We start from the raw sequence: 26,940 nt of genomic DNA, 5'->3' as shown, positions 1-26,940 counted from the left end.
TCATTGCTATATAGTTTATCTGACAATTAACAAAATAAGCTTATGTTTTCTTATTTCCTCAGGCTTTCTTTTTTTTTTTTTTTTTTTTTTTTTTTTTTTTTTTTTTTTTTTTTTTTTTGCTCTAGTCACCTCATGTTATATGCCTTGTCAAATTTGGAGTTTTCTTTCGCTGATACATGATATATTAGGTCATCAGACAGTTCCCCACCCTAGATTCTTATGGGGGGGATAAGAAAATAAAAACAACATGCTTAACATCAGATTGTCGTCTGTTTTTCTTCATGAAAATATACCAGCTGTGGAGCAGCCCTTACATTGCCAAGGTTAGGGATGAAGTTTGAAACACTGGGTAAGACTGTTTTTACAATACTTGTTTTGTAGCCTAGGAAACAGATTTAAGATACTAAATACTTCTATTGGGATTAAGGTCATTTGTCAGAACCAAATGTAAAGATTGATCATGACACACCTGTACCATAGTTTCCTTATTTATAAAATGATAACTCACCTGAGGAAAAATGGGATAATGCATTTCCAATGTTTAGTGCCTACCACACAATTCTTACCTCATTAATAATGTTAGCACTATCATCACTACTGTTTTTATATGGTCCTGGGGCCTTGAATTAGGAAAGAAACAAACACTGGGAAAACTACTACTTGAGGATCAAAACTAAGCTCCTATGGAAGAAGCAGGCAAGCTTAAAATCCCAAGAACTATAGAAGCAATTATGCTCACTAAGGGAACTCCCAGGACAGGGTTATATAATTAACATATAGTAGTAAAGATCATGGTAGTTGAAACAGCATGAGCTGAATGTTGAAAGCTGAATAGGTATTCATCAATTTTATGAATGGCCCTGGGCACGAGAAATAATTGGAGTAGTGTTCAGTGAATACAGAGAGTGCAAACAAAAACTGAAAGGCATGAAACATCATTAGGCCTTAAAAGCAGTAAAAAAATCATTTAGAGGCATTTGAATATATGATGCAAACAAAGAATAACAGAGGAAAACATGCTAGAGAGGCTGCAAAATGTCAGATCTTCTGGTTATTCTGGCATAACCTTTTCCTGTGACAGTTTAGAATTTATTACAAGGTAAAGAATCCACCTAGGTGTTTTGTGATGAAATCCAAAATGCAATAATTAAAATCAAATCAATTCATAGATATCTAAAGTTACACTGATTCTGATAAGAAATGTGAATTTTGTTTTCCTAGTCAGTAGGAAATAATAGCTGAATACTTGGAAACTGGCAAAGTACGGCATAGGGCTAGGTAAGTAATTATGAAAGCTGAAACTAAGAAGTATTAGTGGGAATTGGATGCAGGATACTGATATAAGAGAAGGTAGAAATCTATACTTGGAGAGAGTTAAAACAAAAAGATAATAAGTACACATGAATTTCTGATTAAAGATTTTATTTGTATGAGATGTTTTTAAAAGTAAGCTAGAGTTGATTATCCATTTAGCTGTATATTCTTATTGAAAATACTGTGATTATATGAAAGTAAAACTTCCCCAGAAAATGATGTGAGAGATCTCTTCAATTCATAGCTCCAGAATCTAGTGAAGATGTTAAACTAATTCTACTCCACTGATCACCATTGGTCTAGAAAGTCCTACTTAACTTGGCACAATATGAGGCTAGTACAGAGTAAAACGATGAACTTCTAAAATTAAGGTTCATACCCTAATCTGAGTCAAGTTTAGGTAAATCAGTCAATTCCACGTATTCCTCTAATTTAAGAATTATAATAGTGTTAAGAAAAAACTCTTTGAAACAGAATTCAGTTTCCAATTCCTTCACAAAATCCTATAGATTCAATAATAAACATTAAAAATAGAAATGGGTTAAAACTACCACCTAAAGTCTACATTGAAAAAGCCACATTGAACTGTCCCAGCTGACAGGTCCTTAGTTTTACATCAAGCTTATTATTTACTGAGTCTCTTTGTCACCCAAAGGGTATCACAATTTTATTCTGGCATAACCTTTTCCTGTGACAGTTTAGAATTCATTACAAGGTAAAGACTCCACCTAGGTGTTTTGTGATGAAATCCAAAATGCAATAATTAAAATCAAATCAATTCATGGATATCTAAGCACCACATTCAAAAGGTCAAATATGTAAAAAGTAACCTTTGCATTTTATATATATGCACACCATCATATATTGTTTTCAACAGTTATCAGAAAATACAGAGACACTTACCTGACAGCTAACATGGATAGAAAAAATTTAAATTATATATTCAGAGTTTGGTGAGCATTCATTTGTTAATAGCAACTCTGTTTTAGTATACATTTTACTTTATATAATTATAAAAATAAACTAAAATACAAGAGTGAGTGTGGTTTAATCTATATTTCTAACCCCTCTCAATATATAACTAGATCTTAAGTATAAAACTAGGCTCAACTGAAACTAAAAGGAATGGGACCTAAAATTTCTTTAAAAGTAGAACATACTGTATACACCTAAATCCTGAGTAATCCAGTACCAATATATTATGGTGCAGCCAACTTAGAATAGTGCATTATACTCAGCTTAGTGCTTATTCATCTTACCAAGTTGTCTTGCACATAATGCCACAAGCTAAAATTAGTCTTTGACCAAGAGGCAAGAAAGTATGAAGAAAATGGTTACAAAACCCCATTAAAAATGAAAATATTTTTCAAGAATAAATCTGAAATCTCAAGTCATTATTCACAAGTTAGTATTCATTATAATTTGATTTAAATCCCCAGTTACTTCTAGATTATGGATATGTGTCAAAACAACAATCTTCACTGATATAACAAAAACAAAATGGATAACTTCTGAAAGTCACTGGAAGGTAAAGTGTGCAGCTATACCTGGTTTTCTGTTTGAGAAGAGTGAGAAAAGACTAAGAGGAATTATTATATTACAAAAGCCATTTAAAGATAAACCAGGTGAGCCTCTAAACAAGTTGTCACATTGATAATATGCATTAGACTCCTGTTTAAGAAACAAAAGTGTCATTTCTCAAAAAGAATTACCTTTTCTGTGAGACATATTTTCTTTCTTGCCTTGGAAACAAGTAATTGGAACCCTAAACATACTTCGGAGCTTCTGTTGGAAGTGGTTTCAAAAAAAACATAGAAAAGGATTAATGCAGCTGTTGGTGAATTCCAGAAGGATAGCAAAAGAAAGAACCAAATCAATGACTGTTATCACGTCACAGCTATCAATGATGGCCATTCAAGCCATAGCGTCCAAGAAAGTCACGATGTGGAAGGGAAGCCAGTAAATGATGAATGCCAGTAAAAAAGAAGCTACCATCTTCAGGACTTGGTCACTGGTTATTCTGTTCTTCCCATAGCTATTGGTCTTTAATAAGTATTTTCTGATTCCAAAGTAGCATGTTGCTATGAATATTAAAGCAATACTAAAACCAAGGATATTTTTCATTAAGGCAATCCCAGCAGACCATTGGACATATTTCTCAAGTGGGAAAGCCATAATGCAAGCATTCATTCCTAAGTATTCAATGATTTTGACATCTTGGAAATAAAACTTTGGAAATGAAGAGAGTTAGGCCATACACCAAACAAGGAAAACTTTGTGAGCTACTTGCCATGGATTTCTTCTTTGTTACAGAAAGGAGTAGATGACAGATTGATACAATACTCATGGAGGTAGTAAAAAAAAATGCTTGCAAACACGTTCAGGGTCAGAAAAGAACAGAAAACTGCATATCACAAGTCCAAAGGGCCAGGCATATTTGTAAGAATAATAGATTTCCCAGAGAGGAAGAATAGACAAGAGGAGTAAGTCAGCCACAGCCAAGTTGAAGATATAAATTCTGGAAACCTTTCTATGTCCCTTTTGACAACAAGGCAGCATAAACACAACAGTATTAATTAGAAATCCAATTATAAACTTTATGCAGCAGAGAATAGGTATCACATCTAAATTCTTATCTGATGGCTTTCATGAGCAATTAGAGGTGAATTCATTGTTGCTAGAGATAGTCACACATCTGAAGTGCAGGTTTCTGGTAGTGTGCTGGCTAATGCTGGCAAAAATCAAATTGGCATTCATAGTGCAATTTTAACAACTTCTGATTCTTACAATTTCTGTAGGGCAGAAAAATTGAGCTCTTAGAACACATACAAACCTTAGAGTTCAACTGAATGATTAATACTTTAAATTTATCAAGCAGAGAAAATTATTATAGAAAACATTATGAGATAGACCATGCCTGTGGAATAATAATTTACCTCACATTTTAAGAAATTTGTTTTGTCTTTTTCCTTTTTATCAGTACTGGGGATCAAACTCGCAACTGCCTGCTTGCACGGCAGACACTTATGCCACTGAGCTAAATCCCCAGCCCACATTTTAAGAAATTTTTTGCAAAATTTATTTTTAAAAGATTAAGATAAAAGAGGACATAAAAAACAGATAAGAGCAGAACAATTTAAGCAACATAGAATTTCATCACAAGACAACCTGACATAAAAGTAGATATCATAATGTCTCTTTCCTTGAAATTCACGAGTACACAGCCATACATTATAGTATCAAACATAATAAAATTGTATAAAACCATTCAAGAGGATGAAGGTATTACAGGGCATTTAGAACCAACTAACAGAAAACAAACAATGGTTAATATATTATCTCTTTGTCCATAAAAAAGTTTGTTTATACTATCATACATAATAAAATCCAGTAACATACAACACGATAGAACTGAGGAGACAGAAGAACAAAAGCATGGTAGGACTTCAAAGCAAGATGATATTAAATCAGCACTGGCTACTATAATGTCTTGTTTTCTTCACAATGGCTGTTCAAACCATCACAGACAATAAAACCAAATAACCCAGTATAAAAACATTCCAACTAATGAATGAAAACATTATAAGGCTTCAGAGCAATATAATGGGGAATCATGATTACCATATACGTTTATGTTTCCTTACCATTTCTTACACTAGGGAGACTATACAGTGTTAACATATGTGAGTTTGATTCATTTCATTTGTCAGTATGGTCTCAAGTTGTGCCCAATATTTATAAATATCTCAATATGATCATTCTTTATAGCTCAGTAGTACTCCATTGTTTAAAAATACCACAATATTTTATCAGTTCCACAGTTGATGGACACTTAGGTTGTTTCAAAGTTCTGCCTATTACAAATTGTGCTGGCATAAAAATGGGTGCACATATATCACTGTGGTATGATGTTTTCAGTTTTTCTGGGAATCTGCCTAGAAATGGAATACCTGGGTCAAATGAGACTTCCAATCCCAGGTTTTTGAGAAATCTCCAGACTGACTTTCACAGTGGTTGAACCAGTCTACACTCCCACCAACAGTGCAGGAGAGTTCCTTTTTTCACCACAGCCTCTGCACCATTTGTTGTTGGTAGTTTTCTTGATCCTGGCCATTCTTTATGGAGTGAGATGGAATCTCAACATGGATTCAATTTGCATTTGTCTAATGAGTAATGATGATGAACATTTTTTCATGTATTTATTTGCCATTTGTATTACTTCAACTGAGAAGTGAAGTGTAGTCATCTCAGATACCCATTTTTGGATTGGATATTTGAAATTTGGGGGTATGATTTTTTTAATTCTTTATATGTTTTAGACAGAAGATCTTTGTCGACTTCTGGGAGGACATGGCAGATAGATAACAGCAGCTATGGAGGCTCTCTGAGACAGCCAGCATAGAATCCAGGAATGGTGTGGTGTGAGGAGTCCTAAGAAAGGGCAGATATACCCTGTCGACCCAGGAATGAACTAAGCAGAGAGAAACTAACTGGAAATGCAATCCTGGTGCTATAGCCAGAACAGATAAAATCTCAGTGCCAAAACTGAAACCCACGCCTCTGGAAACCAGGATTTGAATTTCTTGCTGCTACTGCTGCATCTGAATCGGCACAGCAAGGACAGAGAGGTGAAACATCTGAGAGTGGGAATTGGTGAACAGAGTTGAGAGCAGGATTGGCAGGGAGCCCTACATCGACCTGCAGTGAGTGAGGGGAATGGGGACCCTTTCATAGACTAGGAGGCCCCAACAAAGGACATTCTGGGAGTGAGCAGACTAGCCAGAACAGGAGGCTGCAGTGACTTTAGTCACATATTCTCATCTCAAGCAGGATTGGTGGTGGAACACTTGGCCTGGGTAACGTCGCAGATTAAGACCCAGTAGGCTAGCCCAAACCAGGTCCCTGCACCTGGTGGTGCACCCTAGCAGTGAAGCCCACCAGGAGGGTGGGCCCAGCAGAGGCTGCCCAGGTCTGTGTCTCCCTAGTACACTGCAGTGGGCAGGAACAACAAGCTGGTGAATTCAAACAAACTGCAACCAACAAAGAAGAAAACTGGGCCTCCTATATACACTTGTATGGAAGGAAGAAAAAGTATGAGAAGAGGGAGCAACAAGAAAGTGTCCTCAGTCCGCAATCCTGAGAACACTGATCCAGGAAAGGTAAATGCAAAGGAGAATGAGAACAGAAAACATGAAATATCAGACACGGCACCAATAGAAATAAAGCGTTATCTCTGGAGTCTCATAGATGAGTTCAAAACTGAAGTATTTAATGAAATAAGGCAAGATATAAGTAGAATAGTTAGAGAAATGCTAAGCACTGCCATAGAAAAAACAGATGGTGGAATGGAAGAACAGAAAAAAAGGGGGAAATTGTTTGATAGAGAAAATAGAGAAAACATAGAATATATGAAACAGGTTCAAAGAGATTACCAGGAAACTAGAAACTCTATTGAAAGCTGGCATAATACCCTGAAAGAAACTAAGGATAGATTAGCTGAACTGAAGGACAGATTTGTAAAGTGGGAGCATGAATTGAAAAACTTCTTAAAAATAACAAGGAAACAAAGAGCAATAATACAAAGGCTAGAATATGATAAGAGGATCTATAACTTAAGAATTAAGAATGTAAAAGAAGAAGCAGGGATACAAATAAATAAACTACAAAGGCTATTCACAGAAATAATTCAGGAGAATTTGCCTAGTTTAGCAACAGGTAAAGATACTCAGATGTATGAGGTATGCAGGACCCCAGTCACCTACAACCCAAATAGAGCTACACCCAGGCATACAATAATCAAAATTCCAGAAATCCAATTTAAGAACAGAATATTAAAAGCCATCAGAGACAAGAAACAGATCTTTTACAAGGGAACACCCATCAGAATTACAGCACACTTCGTGGCACAAACCATCAAATCACAAAAAGCGTGGGGGGAAATAATTCAAGCTTTGAAAGATAATAATCTCCAGCCAAGATTGATATATCCTGCACAACTGTCCCTAGAAATTGATGGAAAAACAAGGTGCTTCCAGGATAAAGAGGAACTAGGGGAATTTGCAGCCACTAATTCAACTCTACAGAGAATACTGCAGGATATTCTAAAAAAGACAAATACCAAGATTCCAGAAACAGTGGCAGAGATGCCACAATGATTGGAGCAGAAAGTGAAATGAAGAAGACAAACTGACAACTAATGATAGAAAAAGAGCTCAACAGAAATGAGGCAGAGAAGCTTCGATGGTAGGAAGAGCTATTTTGGAGAAGACAAGACATCATAATAGCTAGTGCTGATTTAATATCATCTTGTTTTGAAGTCCCATCAAGCTTTTGTTCTTCTGTCTCCATTGGTCTTAACATGTTGTATCTTATTGGATTTTATTATATGTGATAATATAAACAAAAACTTTTATAGACAAGGAGATTATAAAGAAACCATTGTTCATTTTCTGCTAGTTAATTCTAAATACCCTGTAATCCTGTCATTCTCTTGAATGATTTTACATTGTCTTGATATGTTTGATGCTATAGTACAAGAAGTTATACTCAAAGATTTCAAGGAAAAAGTCACTATGTTAACTACTTTTATGTCGGGATATCTGGTGGTGAAACACTATTTTGCTTAAATGGTTACGTTTTGACCTGTGCTGTTTTGTTGTTATGTCCTCTTTTATCTCAATCTCCTTTTTTATTATTTACTTTTTTACCTTTTTAATTAATGGAAAAATAAATTAAAAAATAGCAGAATATATTATAGTAACCCACTTTGATTTCATATTAACTTGATTTGAAACCCTGTATTGCTCTCACCATCTTATTTTGACTGATTTTTCCTCTATTCTGTTTTGCTTGATAGTACCAAGTTCGAAAGTATAGGCAACAACTGTGAAGACAATAAGATTCATTATAATGCCCATTCTGGTTGACTATTATCGTCTTTTGAAGTCCTGTAATGTCTCCAATGTTTTTGTTTTATTTGTTTTGTTCTTTAATGTTTTGTTCAATTTTATTATAACTGATGATATAGGCAATTCTTTTTAAGATAGCAAGAGGCATTATGGTAACCATTGTTGATCACCTCATATTTTGTTTTAACATTTGGTTTTACTCTCTTCAAAAGAAGTAAGAACTATGGGAGTAATAAAACTCAAAATGTGTAAGTGTCATTGTAAAAAAGAGAGGAAAATAAAGTGCTCTAAAGGATATAACTGCATGCATATTGAAGTATATAAGATAAATAACCATATTACTGAGTTTTGTTGGATCATTGAACAAAACTGCAGTCTCACTGTTTCAATGTCCACTATGCTTTAATTTTGTAACTTGAACAACTATTTCTAAAATGACAATATATAATCTATCAACTCGTGATTTCCTGCTGTTTATTTTATCTGAAATTCTGTATAACTTGTACCCTTTTTCTGTTTTTTTTCTTTTTCTCCTTAAATAATTTTTTTTTAAAACTCAAAAAAAGAAGTTCTTTGTCTGAGAGACACTTCACTAAGATGTTTTCCCAGTTTGTGGGTTTCCTTTTCACTATGCAAGAGGTTACTTTTGACATGCAGAAACTTTTCAATAAGAACTGATCCCAGGTATTGGTTCTGGGAAATACTTCCTATGCAGTTTGATTCCTGTTTGTGAATGCTTGACCTACCCTTCTGTCAAAATATTTGTTTCCCACACATTGGAAAGATTCATGTGGAATCTTGGTCCAAATAATGGGCAACTGATATTTGGGAAACAAAATGCACCTATGTTTATCTCATGGAGAGCTTGAAATGAGAACTGGTTTCAATTCATTTAAGTCTAGGTTCCCCTCCATTTAAAATGTTTGTTTTTGTGGCATACAAAACAACTTTCTGGGCCACAACCTCTAGAGTGACCATCATGGGTAAGATTACCATTCTACTCTTTTTCTAGCCCTTTCTCACGCCCCTTCAAAAACAAAAGCAAACAAACAAAAAAAAAACCAGCCAGGAGGTAAGCTGCAAACTTTTGAGAACAAACTACTGACTTAACTTCAGGAGACTGAACATGAACACTCCCAAACAGTAGAATTTGTCTGGAGATTTCATCCTTCATTACAGGTAAATTCATGTCTAAATAAAGTTTAAGTAGGCACACATCTCCCAGAAGATTAAAAATACACTGATTTTTGAATAATTTCATCAAAGAAATATTTTGTAACTTCAGACAAATAATAAAAAGAAAGAAAGGAATAGCAATAAAGCTGATGATACTTGAAACAAGAAATAAAATGTATTGATTCAGTAAAGAACTCCCAGATAAGTCAACAATGTAAACACACTTGAGAGTCAAATAAATGTCAGTTATGGGAAGCAGTATTCCAAAAATACATGTGTGCTTCCAAGCACAAAAATTCACTCTCTTAGAGAGCTTTTTGCTGGAATATTAACTTTGAAATATTTGAGTCATTTGAATAAATTATGCAGCTTTTTAGGACAAGTGTAGCTGGGCTGGCAGAGTTTAAAAATGGTAAAACATTAAATTGCTTTCTTTTTCTTGTGAGTTCTTGTTGTTTCTTGTGAGATTACTTGACAGTAAATTTTAGAGCACCACAGTTTTTTTAAAAGATGTTCTTTCTCTTCTGTAAGGATATGAGTTTCATGAAACATTTTATTTCCCCCTCTTATACTCACCTTGCCACACACAGAGGAGACTTAAAAAAGAATATATAAATACAAATTTCTAAGAAAACGTGCTCTGGCTATGGAATGGTTACACATATATATGGGTCTTAATTTTTAGCCCTTTTTATTGTCAATTTAATGTTTTCTACACCCAGAGCATCTCTGACAATACCATTTCTGCTTCTCTCAAATTCAACAAACACACCCACACATGTGCACACACATGCACATGCACACCATTCATGCATTCACCCACATATATACTTCATTCCAATATTTCTTCAATTAACTTATCCACAGAGAATCTTTACTTTAATTGCCACTGAACTTTTCCACCTTTCTAAGGAAGAGTAGTGAACAAACTGTATACTATCAGTAAGTCATTACAGAGCATTTTTGTGCCTCATTTGGTGAAAAAAAGGACAAGAACAAAGATCTCAAGGTGAGCACAAATAGAAAAAGACAAAATCTTCTTTCAGAATACCAATCACATTGACCTTTTTGTAGAAGCCAACCTAAATATTTAATGATTGATATGAGTGTTTATTTGCATCAATTTAATTGTCTGGGTATCACAAAATGATTAAGAGGGCTATTAAATCAGTTAACAAGATGGAATTCATGTAGTCAGATAAGTGGATCGCTGAGTCAATATATTACCTAAAAGTGATACTTTCAGCAGAACCTGGTCCTAAAATCAGAAAGAAGAAAGAATTCCAATAATCATTTTCTGAGTATCATGTACAGACCAGGATTTCACAGAAGATAGGCTAATTCTACTAAATAGCATCTTAAATGCTATGTAAATTCAGTGGTGCAACCATTTTAAGAATTGAAATCTACACATATACTTTGCTTACATTGAAAGTTTCAGTTAAAGGATTTGACACTTTCCTCAGTTACATGAGAGTTAACTATCTCAAATTACTCAAAATTGTCAATTGATTAACTTACCCAAACCAACTAGTTGTTTTGTCATTTAAACAACACTGTTAAGGCCAGGTGGGGTGGCTCAGGCTTGTAATTTCAGCACTTGGGCAGGTGAGGCAGGAGAATCACTGTAAGTTCAAGGCTAGCCTGGGCTATGCAACTGAGTTCAAGACAAGCCTGTACTTACATAGTGAAAACCTGTCTCAAAAAATAAATAAACAAGTAAGTACATATGTACATTAACTCCACTGTTTGATGATGAAAATATTTTATGAAGATATCAGTTTAGATCTCTTAAAGGCTAATGGGTCAACAAATCATTACACCCAGAGTTTGGACCAAAGGCACAATTCTCTTGGGAATTTCTCTTGGTCCAGAGTTTGAACCAAAGGCATGGGGCACAGTCTTTTTTTGCAGTATTTTAGATATTGTTGTTACTAATAAAGCCTATAGTGAAGTCCTTGCTTTTAAGCAGTCTAGATTTCATTTAAGCTCTGTAGAAATATTTATGGAATCAGCTGTGGTGGTTCATGCCTATAATCCCAGCACCTGGGAGGCTAAGGAAGGAGGGTCACTGCAAGTTCAAGAGCATCCAGGGGTACAAAGTGAGTTGAAGGCCAGCCTGAACTGCATAGTGAGACACAGTCTCAAAAAGACAAAAAAAAAAAAGAAAAAGAAAAGAAAGAAAGAGAAAGAAAAGGGAAAGGGGGGAAAGATTGATTCACAAAGTTAGAGAATGGGAAGAGCATTCCTTTATCAAAGACAGAGGGAAAACAGTAAAACTCAAAACTGATCATGAATTCTGAGAAAGTATTCAAGATAAATGGTTATTCATCTTTGTTTTAGGTTGTCATTTACTCCCATATGTCCTTTAGGCTCCTAAAATGATAGAAAAAAAAAAAAAGAAAAGTTGCACAGCTTTGTCTATACTTTGCTTTTGGGGATCCAAAATAATTTAGGATGAGAAGATTAGTGAAATGACAGGGGGTTTAGGGTTGGTTTGTGGATAGAGCCTGGAATACAGACAGGAGGTTTATCCCTGGGAAATCTGAGGTCAATTGAGCTTTTAGATACTTTACAGATCCTTCAGTTTGTAAGTCTCAATAAAGATGCATAAGAATCTAAAATTGAAAGCATAATTCTCTTGGGAAATAACTCACAAAAGATTTACAAATGAAATCTCATATTTGGATATCTAAAATTTAATAGTATTCCTTACAATTATCTTATTTATTGCATATTGTTTTAGTATTAACATTCCTATTTTATATATGCCCTAATTTATATTAGCCACACAGATAAAGTTATTTCCCTTTATACTTTAAGTTGAGATATAATTATTGAAGCCAAATAATTTACTCTTTTAAAATGAATAATTCAGGTAACATTAGTATATCCTCAAACCTGTGAAACAATCACACTGTCTTGATAAGTTTGATGCTATAGTATACGAAGTTAGACTCAAATATTTCAAGGAAAGAGTCACTATGGTAACTACTATTAATGTCAGGCTATCTGGTGGTGAAACACAAAGATGCTTAAATTGTTCGGTTCTGATCGGTGTTGTTCTATTGATATGTTCTTTTTTATCTCAATCCCTCCCTTTTTTTTTCTTTTTTTAAAAATTAACTTATTTCTCAGTATCTATTAATTAATGGAAAACTAAATTAAAAATAGCAGGGTAGAGCTGGGGATTTAGCTCAGTGGCATAAGCGCCTGCCTTGAAAGCAGGCAGTTGTGAGTTCAATCCCTGATACCGATAAAAAGGAAAAAGACAAAAAAAAAAAAAAAATAGCAGGATATATTATAGTAATTTTTTGTTTTCCTATTAACCTGATTTGAACCCCTGTATTGTTCTCCACATCTTGTTATGACTGATTTTATTATATTCTGTTTTGTTTAATAGTATCAAATTTGAGGGTATAGGCAACCACTTTGAAGGCAACCAGATATTCTATGACACCCATTATGGTTTGACTATTATCTTCTTTGGAAGTCCTGTAAGGTCTCCAATGTGGGTTTTATTGGTCTTGTTCTGTACTGTTTTGTTCAATTCTTTTATATCAGCTGATATAGGCAACTCTTTTTAGGATAACAAGAGGTATAATGGTAACCATTGTTGATCACCTAGTAATCTCTTTTTGCATTATATACTATGTCCATCCTCCTGTTCTGACTCTGTTTTGCTGTGTCACATTGGGTTTTTTTGTTGTTGTTGTTCTGTTTTGTTTTGGTTTTTTCCTTCTTTTCCTCTTCAAAGAAAAAGTTATAAGAACTGTGGGAGTAATGGAAACCAAAATGTGTGATTGTTAGCATAAAAAAGAGAGGAAAGAAAATGATCTAAAGGATATAAATGCAAGTATATTTAAATGTGTAGGATAGAAAACCATATTACTGAGTTTTTGTTGGATCATTGAACAGAACTGTCTGCAATCTCACTGTATTAATGTCCACTTTGTATGCTTTAATTTTGTAACCTGGACAACTGCTTCTGAGATGACAACATGTAATCTATTAACTAGTCAATTCTTACTGTATATTTTTTCTCTTGAAATTCTGTATTACTTGTAGCCTTTTACTGTTTTGTTTTTCTCTTTAAATAAAAAAACCTGTGAAACTAGCATCATTGTGTAATTCCAAAACAGTTTTGTCTCTTGTAAAAAAAAAAAAAAATTTGACACCTATTCATCATCACCCTTGTGCCTCTTACTCTGCACCCTCTATTAACCTTTTGTTCTGAGCTGAAAAAGTAAGCTATATCAAAGAAATTCTGAAAGACATTCTCTAGAGAGAGAGATAGTAAAGCAGTACCAGAAACTGAACTTTGAAAACAGTGAGACATCACTATTTTTTCAGTGTGCTTCATTTATTTTCAGTATGCTTCATTTATTTTCATTAATTTATAGCCCTAAAATTGCAGTAAATGAAATGTAATCAATGAACATTTAGTACAATTAGCATAAGTCTACTCAATCCCAACTAGTTGCATGCATTCCTGATGAACTATTTATATTAAACTCTCACTCAGAAAGTTTATTTGTCATTAATGCAAAAAAAGTTAAGTAAATGATCTCTAGGGTCAATTCTCTCTAAAGGGCCCCAAACATTTTGAAAAAAAGGAGCTACTTTTTCTTTCCACAGAAATTAAATCCCAAGGGAGTTGACAAAGAGGTGCTGACATTAAAACTGTGAATATACACATACACAAGCACACATGCACGCACACATGTGCACAAGCAGGCACATGAATTGAGTGTAGGAAAGTCTACCCAAATATTGCAGCAGGCACTTGACACACTCTGCGTATGCATTGCAACAACTTGAAAAAAATATTTATCATACTTGTCTTATAAATGAGAAATAAGAATATTAACGCATCAGGGGGTTAAATAACTTACCTAAGTTTAAACAACTATTAAATTATAGAACTGAGGCTCACCTACCCCAGGCATTATTGTTACAACATAATTCTGGTAAATATGAAGCACCAGAGAAATTAATTTTCCCAGTACAAGACAAGCATCCTAAGCATTCTGGGAATCAGAAACTTGTTTTAAAATATTATTGGACTATCTTACAAAATGGAAGTAATTCATAAATACACTCAGAGCAAAATTCACAAGTACAATGCTGATACAAAAGGAATACTTTTTACTGACTTTCAACTCAAAGGTAAATCTCCATAGTGTAATGAAGTTGATAAAGTACAACCATCTTGTACTGCAGCAGTTTAGAGAGTTGTTTGTATAATTTAATTGCACAAAACTCGTTGAAGAATTAGAGTAGCCTTTCAAAGAAATCTAACTGTATAAATATGTAAAATAAGAGAATGATGCAGACATAACTTGACATATACTCTCAAAAAAGTTTTTTGAGAAGATTGTGGATTTATAAAACTTCACCTTTTCCCTAATGTTTTTTTTTTATTTTCAGATTAAACCCAAGGACTCACACATGCTTGGTGAGTGCTGTGCACTGACATTTACCTCCAGCTCTCCTTTGAAATCTTGTCAAGTACTCTAAGAATTTCCAGGCACTTCTACATAAGAGTGACTAACAGTATAAGTTGAAATGTGAACTCCATTATGTATCTAGCTAGTCAATTTAATGATGTCTACCAACTGTGCAAGATGGCAGCTTCATGCACCAAAGGCACACTAGAGGAAAAATAGGAAGAGAATCAAAGTTCATTGCTTCAGTTGTTAAAAAATAAATCTTTGAGGATAGTTTATTGATTTGGGCCAATATGTTAGTCGTGGCTATTCTAAATTTGTTTGGAATTCTGAGCATGGGAGCTGGAGGGGAAAGCAGCTCTCCTGTCTTCTGCGACACATGCTGTATGTAGGAGAGCATGAAGCTTTGGGAAGAAAGCACATGGAGAATGAAGAAATAAAGATTACTCATCCATCATGCCATTGAGCCAAACATGGTCTTTATTGGAAAAGTTTGCTTTACATTTTATAAGATTTTCCCTCAATGTGTGTTTATAGGATGGTTTGACATTATTCACACCATCTTTATTACTTGAGTTTTATTTGAGCATTCATGTTTTCAACATTCATATTCTCATATTCTTTAACAGGTATTGATGATATAGAAATAAATAAAGTTTTCCCTCTGATCTCCAGGAGCTGACAGCCTAATTTGCTTCATAACAATGTCTCTTTTGGGTTCTGAATATGAGAAAGACTTAGGACAAGGAAATAAATAAGGAGAAATGACAAAGTCCTTCTGTCAGCTGGAATGTCTTTTCCTAGGAAAAGAGGGTGAAAGCAGTAGCTTTCTAAAAACACAATAGACTGGTGCCTCCTGAGAGACTTTTACTGGGAAAATATCACCACTTATCACTGGAGGAATCCTCTCTATCTTTCTCTCTTTTCCCCATTCTTTTTTTTTTTATTTAAGAGGAAAAAGAGAAAAACACAAAACAAAACAAAGCAGTGTAAGGGTACATGTAATACAGAACTACAAAAAAAAATAACAGTAAAAAATCACCTGTTAATAGATTACATATTATCATCTTGAAAATAGTTGCTCAAATCACAGTATCAAAGAATCCAAGGTGGACATTCAAACAGGGAGACTGCAAACAGCTGTGTTCAATGATCCAAAAACAATGATATAGTGAGCTATTTAACACCCCTAAACACACTTGCTGTTACACCTGTTAGAGCTCTTTTTCTTTTTTTCCCTCTCTTTTTTACAACAAAATTTACATATTTGGATTTTATTACTCCTTAGTGCTTATTAATTTTTTGGGGGGGAGAGAATACAGTCAAAAATGGCAAAACAAAGCTGTAAGTCAAAACCAAGGATAGACATACCACATGCTGTAGAACAGAGCACAAGTTTATCAACAATGGTTATTAATGTTGTCTCTTGTTTCCTTAAAAAGAATTGTCTATCTCATTAGATATTATAAAGTTGGACAAAACAGTAGAGAACAAGACCAATAAAACTTAGGCATTGAAAACATTACAGGACTTCCAAAGAAGACAGTAGTCAAACCAGAATGGGCATCTTAGTGAATCTTATTGCCTTCAAAGTAGTTGCCTATATCCTCAAACTTGATACTATCATACAGAATGGAACAGAGTTTAATCAGTCAAAACAAGAGTGTGGGATTATTACAGGACTTCAAAACAAGTTAATAGGAAATCAAAAAGAGTTACTATTCATATATCTTAATTTTTTAAATTTTTCTTTAATTAAGACAAACATAAGAAATGACTAAATAATTTTTTTAAAAGAATAAGGGGGAGATTGAGATAAAACAGGACATAACAATATAACAATAGAGGTCAAAGTATGACTGTTTCAGCAACCTAGTACTTCACCACCATATAACCCAACTTAATAGTAGTTACCATAGTGTCTGTCTTTTTCCTTGAAATATTTGGATAAAACTTCATATACTCTAGATTCAAATATTTCCATATCAAGAAGCCCAGAATAAAGCCTTTCTAATTAATGAGTGAAAACTTTATAAGGCTTCAAGGCCACCTAATGGGGAATCATGATTACCACATATTTTTATATATTTGAATCATTACTTACATTAGAGAAACTATTCGGTATTCACACATGCGAGACTGATTTATTTCACTTATGAGTATGGTCTCAAGCTGCGCCTATTTATTGATAAATATCTCAATGTGATCCTTCTTTATAGCTGAATAATACTCCATTGTATAGAAATACCACAACTTTTTTATCCATTCCTCAGTTGATGGACACTTGGGTTGTTTCCAAGATCTGGCGATTACAAATTGTGCTGCTATAAACATAGGTGCACATATATCACTGTGGTATGATGCTTTCAGTTCTTCTGGGAATATGCCTAGAAGTAGAATAGCTGGAATAAATGGGATTTCCAGTCCCAACTTTTTGAGAAATCTCCAGACAGATCTCCACAAAGGCTGTACCAGTCTACACTCCCACCAGCAGTGCAGGAGAGTTCCTTTTTCCCCACAGCCTCTCCAGCATTTGTTGTTGGTTTTCTTGATCCTGGCCATTCTTTCAGGAGTGAGATGGTATCTCAGTGTGGTTTTAAATTGCATTTCTCTAATGACCAATGATGATGAGCATTTTTTCATGTATTTATTTTCCATTTGCATTTCTTCATCTGAGAATTGCGTATTCATCTCAGATGCCCATTTTTGGATTGGATCTTTGAATTTTGGAGGTCTGAGTTTTTAAATTCTTTATATGTTTCAGACAAGAGGCCCTTGTCTGAGAGAGAGTTCACTAAAATCTTTTCCCAGTTTGTGGGTTTTCTTTTCACTATGCTGGAGATTTCTTTTGACATGCAGAAACTTTTTAATAAGAAGTGGTCCCAGTTATTGATTCTGGGAAGTATTTCCCGTGCAGTTTGAGTTCTGTTCATGAATTCTTTACCTACTCCTATGTCTCCAAGGTTTCTACCTAATTTGCCTTCCAATAGATTTAGTGTTTCTGTTTTAATATTCAGATCTTTGACCCATTTAGATTTTAATTTAGTACATGGTGATAGACACGGGTCTAGCTTTAGTTTTCGGCAAATGGAGAGCCAGTTTTTCCAGCACCATTTATTAAAGAGACTGTCGTTCTTCAGTGAACCTGCTTGGCTCCTTTATCAAAGATAAGGTGGTTGAGTGTGTTTGCAGTTGTGGTTGTATCTTCTAATCTATTCCACTGATCTTCGGCTCTGTTTTGATTCCAATACCATGTTGAATTTAGTACTGTTGCTTTGTAGTAGAACTTCAAGTCAGGGATTGTGATGCCTCCTGCTTTGTCTTTGCTGCTTAGAATTGCCTTTGCGATTCTAGGTCTCTTCTGGTTCCAGATGAAATTTAGGAGTGATTTCTCTAGATCTATAAGGTATGTTGATGGTATTTCTATTGGGATTGCATTGAATCTTTGTATTTCTTGTAGAATTCTGCAGTGAATCCATCTGGGCCTGGGCTCTTCTTGGTGGGTAAGGATTTAATTACATTTTCAATTTCATTAGCAGAGATTGGGTTATTCAACAGTTTTACATCCTCTTGATCTAGCTTTGGTACTTCATATGCTTCTAAGAATCTGTCTATTTCTTCTGTGTTATCAAACTTTTGAGAGTAGAGGTTTTCGAAATAGGTGTTGATGATCTTCTGTATTTCTATTGGGTCTGTAGTGATTTCTCCTTTTTCATTTCTTATTGCATGAATTTGAGCTTTTTCTTCCCTTTTTTTAATAAGGTTGGCTAGGGGCTTATCGATTTTATTTATTCTTTCAAAGAACCAACTCTTTGATTCGTTGATTCTTTGGATTGTTTTCTTAGTCTCTATTGCATTGATTTCTGCTCTGATTTTTATAATTTCCTCTCTTCTTTTGGCTTTGGGCTTGACTTGCTCTTCTTTTTCTAGCTCTTTGAGGTGTAGCATCAAGTTATTTATTTGTATTCATTCTGTTTTCCTGATGTGGGAACTCAGTGCAATAAATTTTCCTCTCAGGACGGCTTTCATTGCATCCCACAGATTCTGGTAAGTTGTATCTGCATTTTCATTTTCTTTTAGGTATTGTTTAATTTCTTCTTTAATTTCTTCTGTGACCCACTGATTGCTCAAGAGTGTGTTATTCAGTTTCCATGTGTTTGCAGAATTTTTGCAGTATCTTTTATCATTAATTTCTAATTTCAGAGCGCTATGATCCAATAACATGCAAGGGATGATTTCAACTCTTGTGCATTTGCTTAAATATGTTCTGTGATCTAATATATGGTCTATTTTAGAAAATGATCCATGTACTGCTGAGGAGAATGTGTATTCTGATGTTGTTGGGTGGAACATTCTGTATATGTCTATCAAACCCATTTGTTCACAGGTGTGATTCAGTTCTGTTATTTCTTTGCTCATTTTCTGTCTGGTTGATCTGTCCCTTGGTGTCAATGGCGTATTAAGGTCTCCTGTTACAATTGTGTTACTGATAATTTGAGTTTTCATTTCTGTTAATAATTGTTTTATATAACTGGGTGCTCTGGAGTTTGGTGCGTACATACTTAAGATAGTTATCTCTTCCTCTTGGAGTTTTCCCCTTACGAGTATGTAGTGACCTTCTTTGTCCTTTATGGTCATTGTTGGTTTAAAGTTCACGTTGTCTGCAAACAGAATGGGTACTCCTGCCTTTTTTGGATTCCTGCTGCATGAAGAATTGTTTTCCATCCTTTGACTTTCAGTCTGTGAGTATCCTTCTGGGTTAGATGGGTTTCCTGTAAACAGCATATGGTTGGATTTTGTTTCTTGATCCATTCTGCTAGTCTGTTTCTTTTGATCGGTGCATTGAGACCATTTACATTAATGGTTATTACTGTTAAATGCTGGTTAATTGTAGGAATGTTATCTCTCTGCTGTTGCATCTTTATCTTTCTGTTCTGTTCAATTATTTGCTTTGCTTAGTGGTTTTTTCCTTTGTGTATCTAAACTGTCTTTCAATATTTTTTGCAGGGTTGGTTTGGTGTTCATGAAGTTCTTCAGCTGTTCTTTGTCATGAAAGTATCGTATTTCACCATCTATTTTGAATGATAGTTTTGCAGGATATATCAGTCTTGGTTGGAAATCATTTTGCTTTAGGATCTGGAATACTTCACTCCATGCTCTTCTTGACTTTATCATTTGTGAAGAGAAGTCTGCTGTGATTCTGATAGGTTTTCCTTTATAGGTGATCTGTCTTTTCTCTCTGACAGCTTTTAATAATCTATTCTTGTGTTGGATTTCTGGGATGGTGATTATTATATGTGTGGGTGTAGTTTTATTTTGGTTATGACTATTTGGAGTTCTATATGCTTCACTGATCCTGATGTCAGTTTCTGATCTCATGCTTGGGAAATTTTCAGCTATTACTTCTCTAAATATCCTCCTGACATCCTTCATGTTGTCTCCCTCTCTTTCATTAATCCCTATCATTCTTATGTTATTCTTCTTTGCATTGTCTTGCACTTGTTGAATTGTTATTTCCTGATTCCTTGTTATTCTCAAAGGATCTTTCCTTTCCTGTTCACTAGCTGCAATCCTGTCTTCAAGGTCTGAAATTCTATCTTCACTTTCATTAAGGCAGTTTTTACAACTTTCAGTGGAGTTTTTTATTTCCTGTATATCTCTGTGCATCTGCATTATGTATTCTGTTTGTTTCTTATATTGCTCGTCTAGGGATTCTATCTTTTTGTTTAGTTCCTCCAATTTTTTATCTGTGTTTTCTTTAGATATATTTAGAATCTCTTTCATTTCTTTTATCATTTCTTCTTTTATCTGGGAGATTATTTCGAGTTTGAATTTCTTTAAAGCTTCCTGGAGTTGCTTGTCAATTTCAGTAGCTATTGTGTCTGATATATGAGGTGGATGGGATATATTTTCTTCTATATACATCGCTCCTAGGGTTTCTTGAGATGGGCTGGAGGTTTGAGGTTGTAATTTGGTCTTTCATTTTGTCATTTTCCTATATTTCTGTGTTTCAAGTGTTATTTGAAAGCTTCCTCAGGATCTGTTGAAAATCCCCTTCTATGTTTGCAGCTACTGAGACTCTGGCACCACACTACCCCAAGCCATTGGGCCTACAGAACCAGTGGCCCTCCTCTGCCTGCTCAGAACTCCACAGTTCCAGACAAGCTGGGCCTCAGGGACACTGTCCGCCCACCTGCCCCTTGGAAGCTCCACAGTTCTTCAATTGCAGCCGGGTTAGTGTACTCACCACAGGCCTCCGTGCCTCAAGAGCCTGTGGTCCCTCCCTGCTTGCATAGATATCCACAGTCCTCCAGACACACAGAGAGGCCGATGTAGGCACCCCAGATCTGCCCAGCTCATCCTCTGTATACTGCTGGCTAGGCGTGGTGCAAAACAGGCTGGGCTCGGCTGATAGTGTGGGCCCGCCCACCCATCGGGAGCTCAGCAGTTCTCCAAGTGCAACAGGAATGGGGAGGCTGATGTGGAAGCCTCAAACCCACCTCTCCCCTTCACTGCACCTGGAAGCCTGGGGGGACTCCAGCAGTCTGAGTGGAGATATCCAGAGTCCTCCAGACACGCAGAGAGGCCGATGAGGGCACCCCAGATCTGCCCAGCTCCTCCTCTGCACACTGATGGCCAGGCACAGCAGCACAACAGGCTGGGCTCGGCTGATAGTGTGGGCCTGCCCACCCGTCGGGAGCTCAGCAGTTCTCCAAGTGCAACAGGAATGGGGAGGCTGATGTGAAAGCCTCAAACCCACTTCTCCCCTTCACTGCACCTGGAAGCCTGGGGGGACTCCAACAGTCTGGGCAGAGATATCCAGAGTCCTCCAGACATGCAGAGAGGCCAATGAGGGCACCCCAGATCTGCCCAGCTCCTCCTCTGCACACAGATGGCCAGGTGCGGCAGCACAACCTTTTCCCCATTCTTGTTGCCTTTCCTCCCTCTCTCTTTCTTTATTTTTTTATTTCAACAATCCATTTTTGTATTTTGTCCTTGTTTCTGTTTTTGTAACTTGTGTAAGACAGAGTAAAATAACAGATGTATTTTTCCACATGTGTTACATATTCAAAGTGAGAGTCATACCATGGTCATTAGTGGTCTAAAGGGCCAGAGATGTGCCAGACCAGACCACCGCATGCCACCCTCAGAACTTCCTTGAGCCAAGCACTCTTTTGCTGCATGCCACACACCAGACTGAAATGCCACATGCCACCCTTGTTCCTTCCTTGCACCAGGTGCACTTTGGCTGTGTGTCATGCACCAGACTGGACAGCCATGTGCCACTGGCCCACTGCCCTCTCCAACACTCCGCATCTCCTGGACAAAGTACTGCTGTTGATGTTTGACTCCAACTCTCCCTGCCAAAACACTGAGCTGCAATGAATTAATCATACTTGGTTGATAGGAGACTCAGTAACCTCTTACCCAAAAAGAAGACCTTAGCAGGCTCCAGTCAGTAAGGGGAGTTTGTCCCTAAAACAGAGGCCCTCAGAAGATAAACAGGAGCAGTAGTGAAACTTCTTCCATTGGAGTTTCCAATGACATTGGAGAGCTGGGCAAGGGAGTAGATGTCTCCTTCTTCCACACAGAGAATATCAGGCAGGTTGAGGAGGGTGTCAATACGGGTGCTCCCAAACTGGAGAAAATTAAAAGACTTATGAGACACCTAGTGACACAGTAGGGTCTCAGTGGAGACAAACACTATAGACAGGGAGATCTGGTTACCTGTAATAACCTGAAGACATAGTAACAGGAGGAACTAAGGGTTGACTTACATCAATACTCCTGGGCTAGTCAGCCCAGGAAGAATGTAAGACTCATCAACAGGACCAGCAAGAGCAATTCAGGTGATAGGCCCTACACTTTGTGGTGCTAATCAATAATCAAAGAAACATCAACCACACAGTCAAACCCTAAGGTACACACTACCAAAAGTTGTGACTAATGGGATTCAAAAACAAAATATTAACCCAAAAGGTGAAAATGCCAAAGCAAAAGCCAATCTCAAACACCTAGTCCATCAGGAGCAAGAACAGAGGACAGTGAAATAGCAGACTTTAAGATAGCAAATGAAATAAACAAACCCATGAGGCTTTATGAGAAATCAAGTTAGAAATAATTTCTCATGTAAAAACAGAAATAATAACCTTAGTAAATGAGCTGCTCAGAATAGCTAGAGAAGAAACAGATAAATAATCAATAGCATGGAAAATTGATTGAAACCTTAAATGAACAAGGCAGAACAAGTAGAATTCATGAAACAAATTCAAAGAGATACCCCAAAAAACAAAAAAAAAATTCTGTTTAAAGCTGGCAAAACCATTTAAATGAATCGAATTTTGGAACTCAAGGACAGGATCACAATTAGCAATCATGAACGGGGAAAAGTTTTAAAAACAATAAAGCACCATGAAATGACAATCCAACAGCTTCAAGATGATGCTGAGAAACAATATATGACTAATAGGCAATGAAAATGCAGGAATTACACAGATGACATAGGTAAACTATTCACAGACGTAATAGCAGAAAAATTCCCAAACATGGGGAAAAAATCTGATATGCAGATAAGTGAGGCATACAGAATGCCAAGCAATCACAATCAAAACCAATATACACACAGAAACATAATAATTAAGATCCCTGACACATAGCAGAAAATAGAATTCTAAAAACTATTAGAGAAAAGACACAACTCCTCTTTCAAGGAAAGCCCATTATAATCACAGCAAACCTTTTAGCACAAACCTTCAAGTTAAGATGAGCTTGGAGTGTATTTCAAGTCCTAAAAGAAAACAACTTTCATCTCAGACTAGTGTACCCAGAAAAACTGTCTTTCAAATTTAATGGAGAAACAAGATACTTCCATGACAAAGAAAAACTGAAAAAATTCATGCACACCAAAGGAACTCTAGAAAGATTACTGAAAGACATATTAGATAGAGATAAAAGTGACCACAATCTCCAGAACAACAACGGAAAGAAACCACCAGACAGGGCAACAAACTAAACAAATGAAAAATCAGAAAACGAACAACAGGAACATAACATGGCAAAGTTGAGCCAGTACATATCAGTTATATACATAAATGTAAATGGCCTCAGCTCACCTATTAAATGAAACAGGTTGACAAAAAGGAACAAGAAACAGGATCCCACAGTATGCTGTGTACAAGAAGCACATCTAACTCAAAAGGAAACTCATAGACTAAATGTCAAAGGATGGAAAACAATATTTCATGCAAAACCCAGAAAAAAGCAGGGTTAGACAAAGTGAACTTCAAACCTAAAAAGATTAAAAGAGATAAAGAAGGTCACTACATATTCTTTAGTGGACAAATTCAAGAGAAAGAACTAACAATTATAAAATATATGCACCAAATAAAAGACAAATACTAATGGACATGAAGACCCAAGTACAGAAGAATACAATTATAACACGGGACCTTAACACCCCACTGTCACAGAAAGATAGATCAGCTACACAAAAAGTCAGCAAAGACTAACAGAACTGAATCATACCTGTGAGCAAATGGACTTAGTGGATGTTTACAGAGTGCTCCACCCAACCACATCAGAATATACATTCTTCTCAGCTGCATATGGGACATTCTCCAAAATACACCATATACTAATCCATAAAACATTCTTAAGCAAATGCAAAGGGATTGAAATTATCACATGCATAATATCTGACCATAGCACACTGAAATTGGAAAACAATTGTAAAAAAAAATTAGAAAACCTGCATTAATACACAGAATTTCAATAACAACCTCCTGAACAACCAGGGGGTTACATATGAAATTAAAGAATTAATAAAAGGATATCTACAATTCAATGAAAATGCAGATACAACACAACATATCCTGTGGGACACAATGAAAGCAGTCCTAAGAGGAAAATATATAGCAATAAATACTAACATCTAGAAAAATGGAATGAGCACAGATTAAAAAACCCTAATGCTACATTTCAAGCTTCTATAAAAGGAAGAGCAAGTCAAACTCAAAGCTCATAGAAGATAGGAAATTGCAAAGCTCAGAGAAAAAAATTAGTGCAATTGAAACTAAAAAAAGAATTAGCTAATCAAAGAGCTGTTTTTTTAGAAAATAAAAAATTGATAAATCTTTAGTCAACCTTATCAAGAACAGAAAAGAAACACTAAAATTCATGCATTAAGAACTCAAAAGAGGGAAATTACTACAGATCTCATGAAAATTCAAAAGATCATGGAGACCTACTTTGAAAATCAGAGTAGATGGAACCAGAGGAAATGTACAAATTTCTAGAAACATGAACTACCAAAGCTAAACCAAAAAGACATAACAATTTGGAATAACCCAATATCAGCTACTGAAATGGAAAATGTGATTAAAAACTTATCAACAAAGAAAACTTGAGGCCCTGATGGATTCATGGCTGAATTCTATAGAAAATTTAGATAATATTTGATGTGAATACTCCTTAAAATCTGCAATGAAATTGAAAGAGAAGTAATCCCCAATAAATCATTCCTGGAGGCAAGTATCACCCTGATACCACAACCAGAGAAAGACCTAACCAAAAAGGAGAACTATAGGAAAATCTCACTAACATTGATGCAAAGATTCTCAATAAAATCCTGGCAAACAGAATGCAGCAAATCATCAAGAAGATTATACACCACAAGCAAGTGGAATTCATTCCATGAATGCAGGGATGGTTTAACATACAAAAATCAACAAATGTAATACACTACATCAACAGAGCCACAAATAAAAATCACATAAATTCTCAATAGACACAGAAAAAGCTTTTGATAAAATCCATCACCTGTTCATGATAAAAACACTACAGAAACTCAGAATAGATTGTATCTACCTCAATCTCATAAAAGCTATATATGACATACCAACAGTCAACATTCTACTAAATGGACAAAAACAGAAAGCCATCATTTTAAAATCAGGAGCAAGACAAGGATGCCCACTATCACCATTCCTATTCAATACAGTTTTGGAAATATTAGCAAGAGAAATCAGACAAGAGAGAGAAATAAAAGTAATAAAGATAGGAAAAGCAAGATGTTAAATTATCATTATTTGCATATGACATAATACTTTAAATGGAAGACCAAAGAAACTCTGTTAATACACTACCACAGGTAATAAACACATTAAGAGCATAGTCAGATAAAAAGTCAACACTCAGAAATCAATAGCATTGCTTCCAGGAGAACATGGAAGATAGATAACAGCAGCTATGGAAGCTCTCTGAGATAGCCAGCTTAGAATCCAGGAATGGTGTGGTGTGAGGAGTCCTAAGCAAGGGGAGAGACATACCCTGCAGACCCAGGAATGAACTAAGCTGAGAGAAACCAACTGGATATGCAATCCCAGTGCTATGACCAGAACAGATAAAATCTTAGTGTTGAAGCTGGAACCCGTGCCTTTAGAAATTGCAATTTGAATTTTCTGCCACCCCTGCTACATCTGAATCAGCACTGCAGGGACAGAGATGCAAAAGCTCTGAGAGCGGGAACTGGTGAATGAAGTTGAGAGTGGGACTGGTGGGGAGCCCTGCATCGACCTGCGGTGAGCGAGAGGAGCAGGGACCCTTCCATAGACTAGGAGGCTCCAACAGAAAACATTCTGGGACTGGGCAGACTAGCCAGAACAGGATTGCAGTGACTTTAGTCGCATATTCCCCTCTCAAGTGGGATTGGTGGGGCGCAGTTGGCCTGGGTGACACCACGGACTAAGACCCAGTAGGCTAGCCCAAACCAGGTCCCAGCACCTGGTGGTGCTCCTTAGCAGTGAAGTCTTCAGTAGGTTGACCTGGAGGGTGGGCCCAGCAGAGGCTGCCCAGGCCTGTGTCTCCCTAATACACTGCAGTGGGCGGGAACACCTAGCTGGCACAATTCAAACAAACTATAATCGACAAAGAAAGAAACTGGGCCTCCTACATTCGGCTGTATGGAAGGAACAAAAAAATATGGGAAGAAGGAGAAACAATAAAGGGTCCTCGGCCCCCAATCCTAAGAACACTGATCAAGGAAAGGTCAATGCAAAGGGGAATGAGGACAGAAAACATGAAATATCAGACAT

The 26,940-nt window shown here is 36.0% G+C and overlaps 1 protein-coding gene across 1 annotated transcript; it reads right to left on the bottom strand.

Moving 5' to 3' along the window:
• Positions 1–3,012: 3,012 nt before the first annotated feature.
• Positions 3,013–4,071, bottom strand: Agtr2 (angiotensin II receptor type 2). The gene is given in 3 exon segments (XM_005008515.1): positions 3,013–3,653; positions 3,656–3,720; positions 3,722–4,071. Coding segments are annotated over 3 exon segments (1,056 nt in total).
• Between the last annotated feature and the right edge of the window lie 22,869 nt (positions 4,072–26,940).

Source organism: Cavia porcellus, unplaced genomic scaffold (genome assembly GCF_034190915.1).
Source record: "Cavia porcellus strain 051 isolate PalLab524CR breed Dunkin Hartley unplaced genomic scaffold, mCavPor4.1 scaffold_3, whole genome shotgun sequence".
NCBI lineage: Eukaryota > Metazoa > Chordata > Mammalia > Rodentia > Caviidae > Cavia > Cavia porcellus.
The sequence above is the reverse complement of the archived record's forward strand: the minus strand, read 5'-3'. Positions and strand labels throughout refer to the sequence as shown.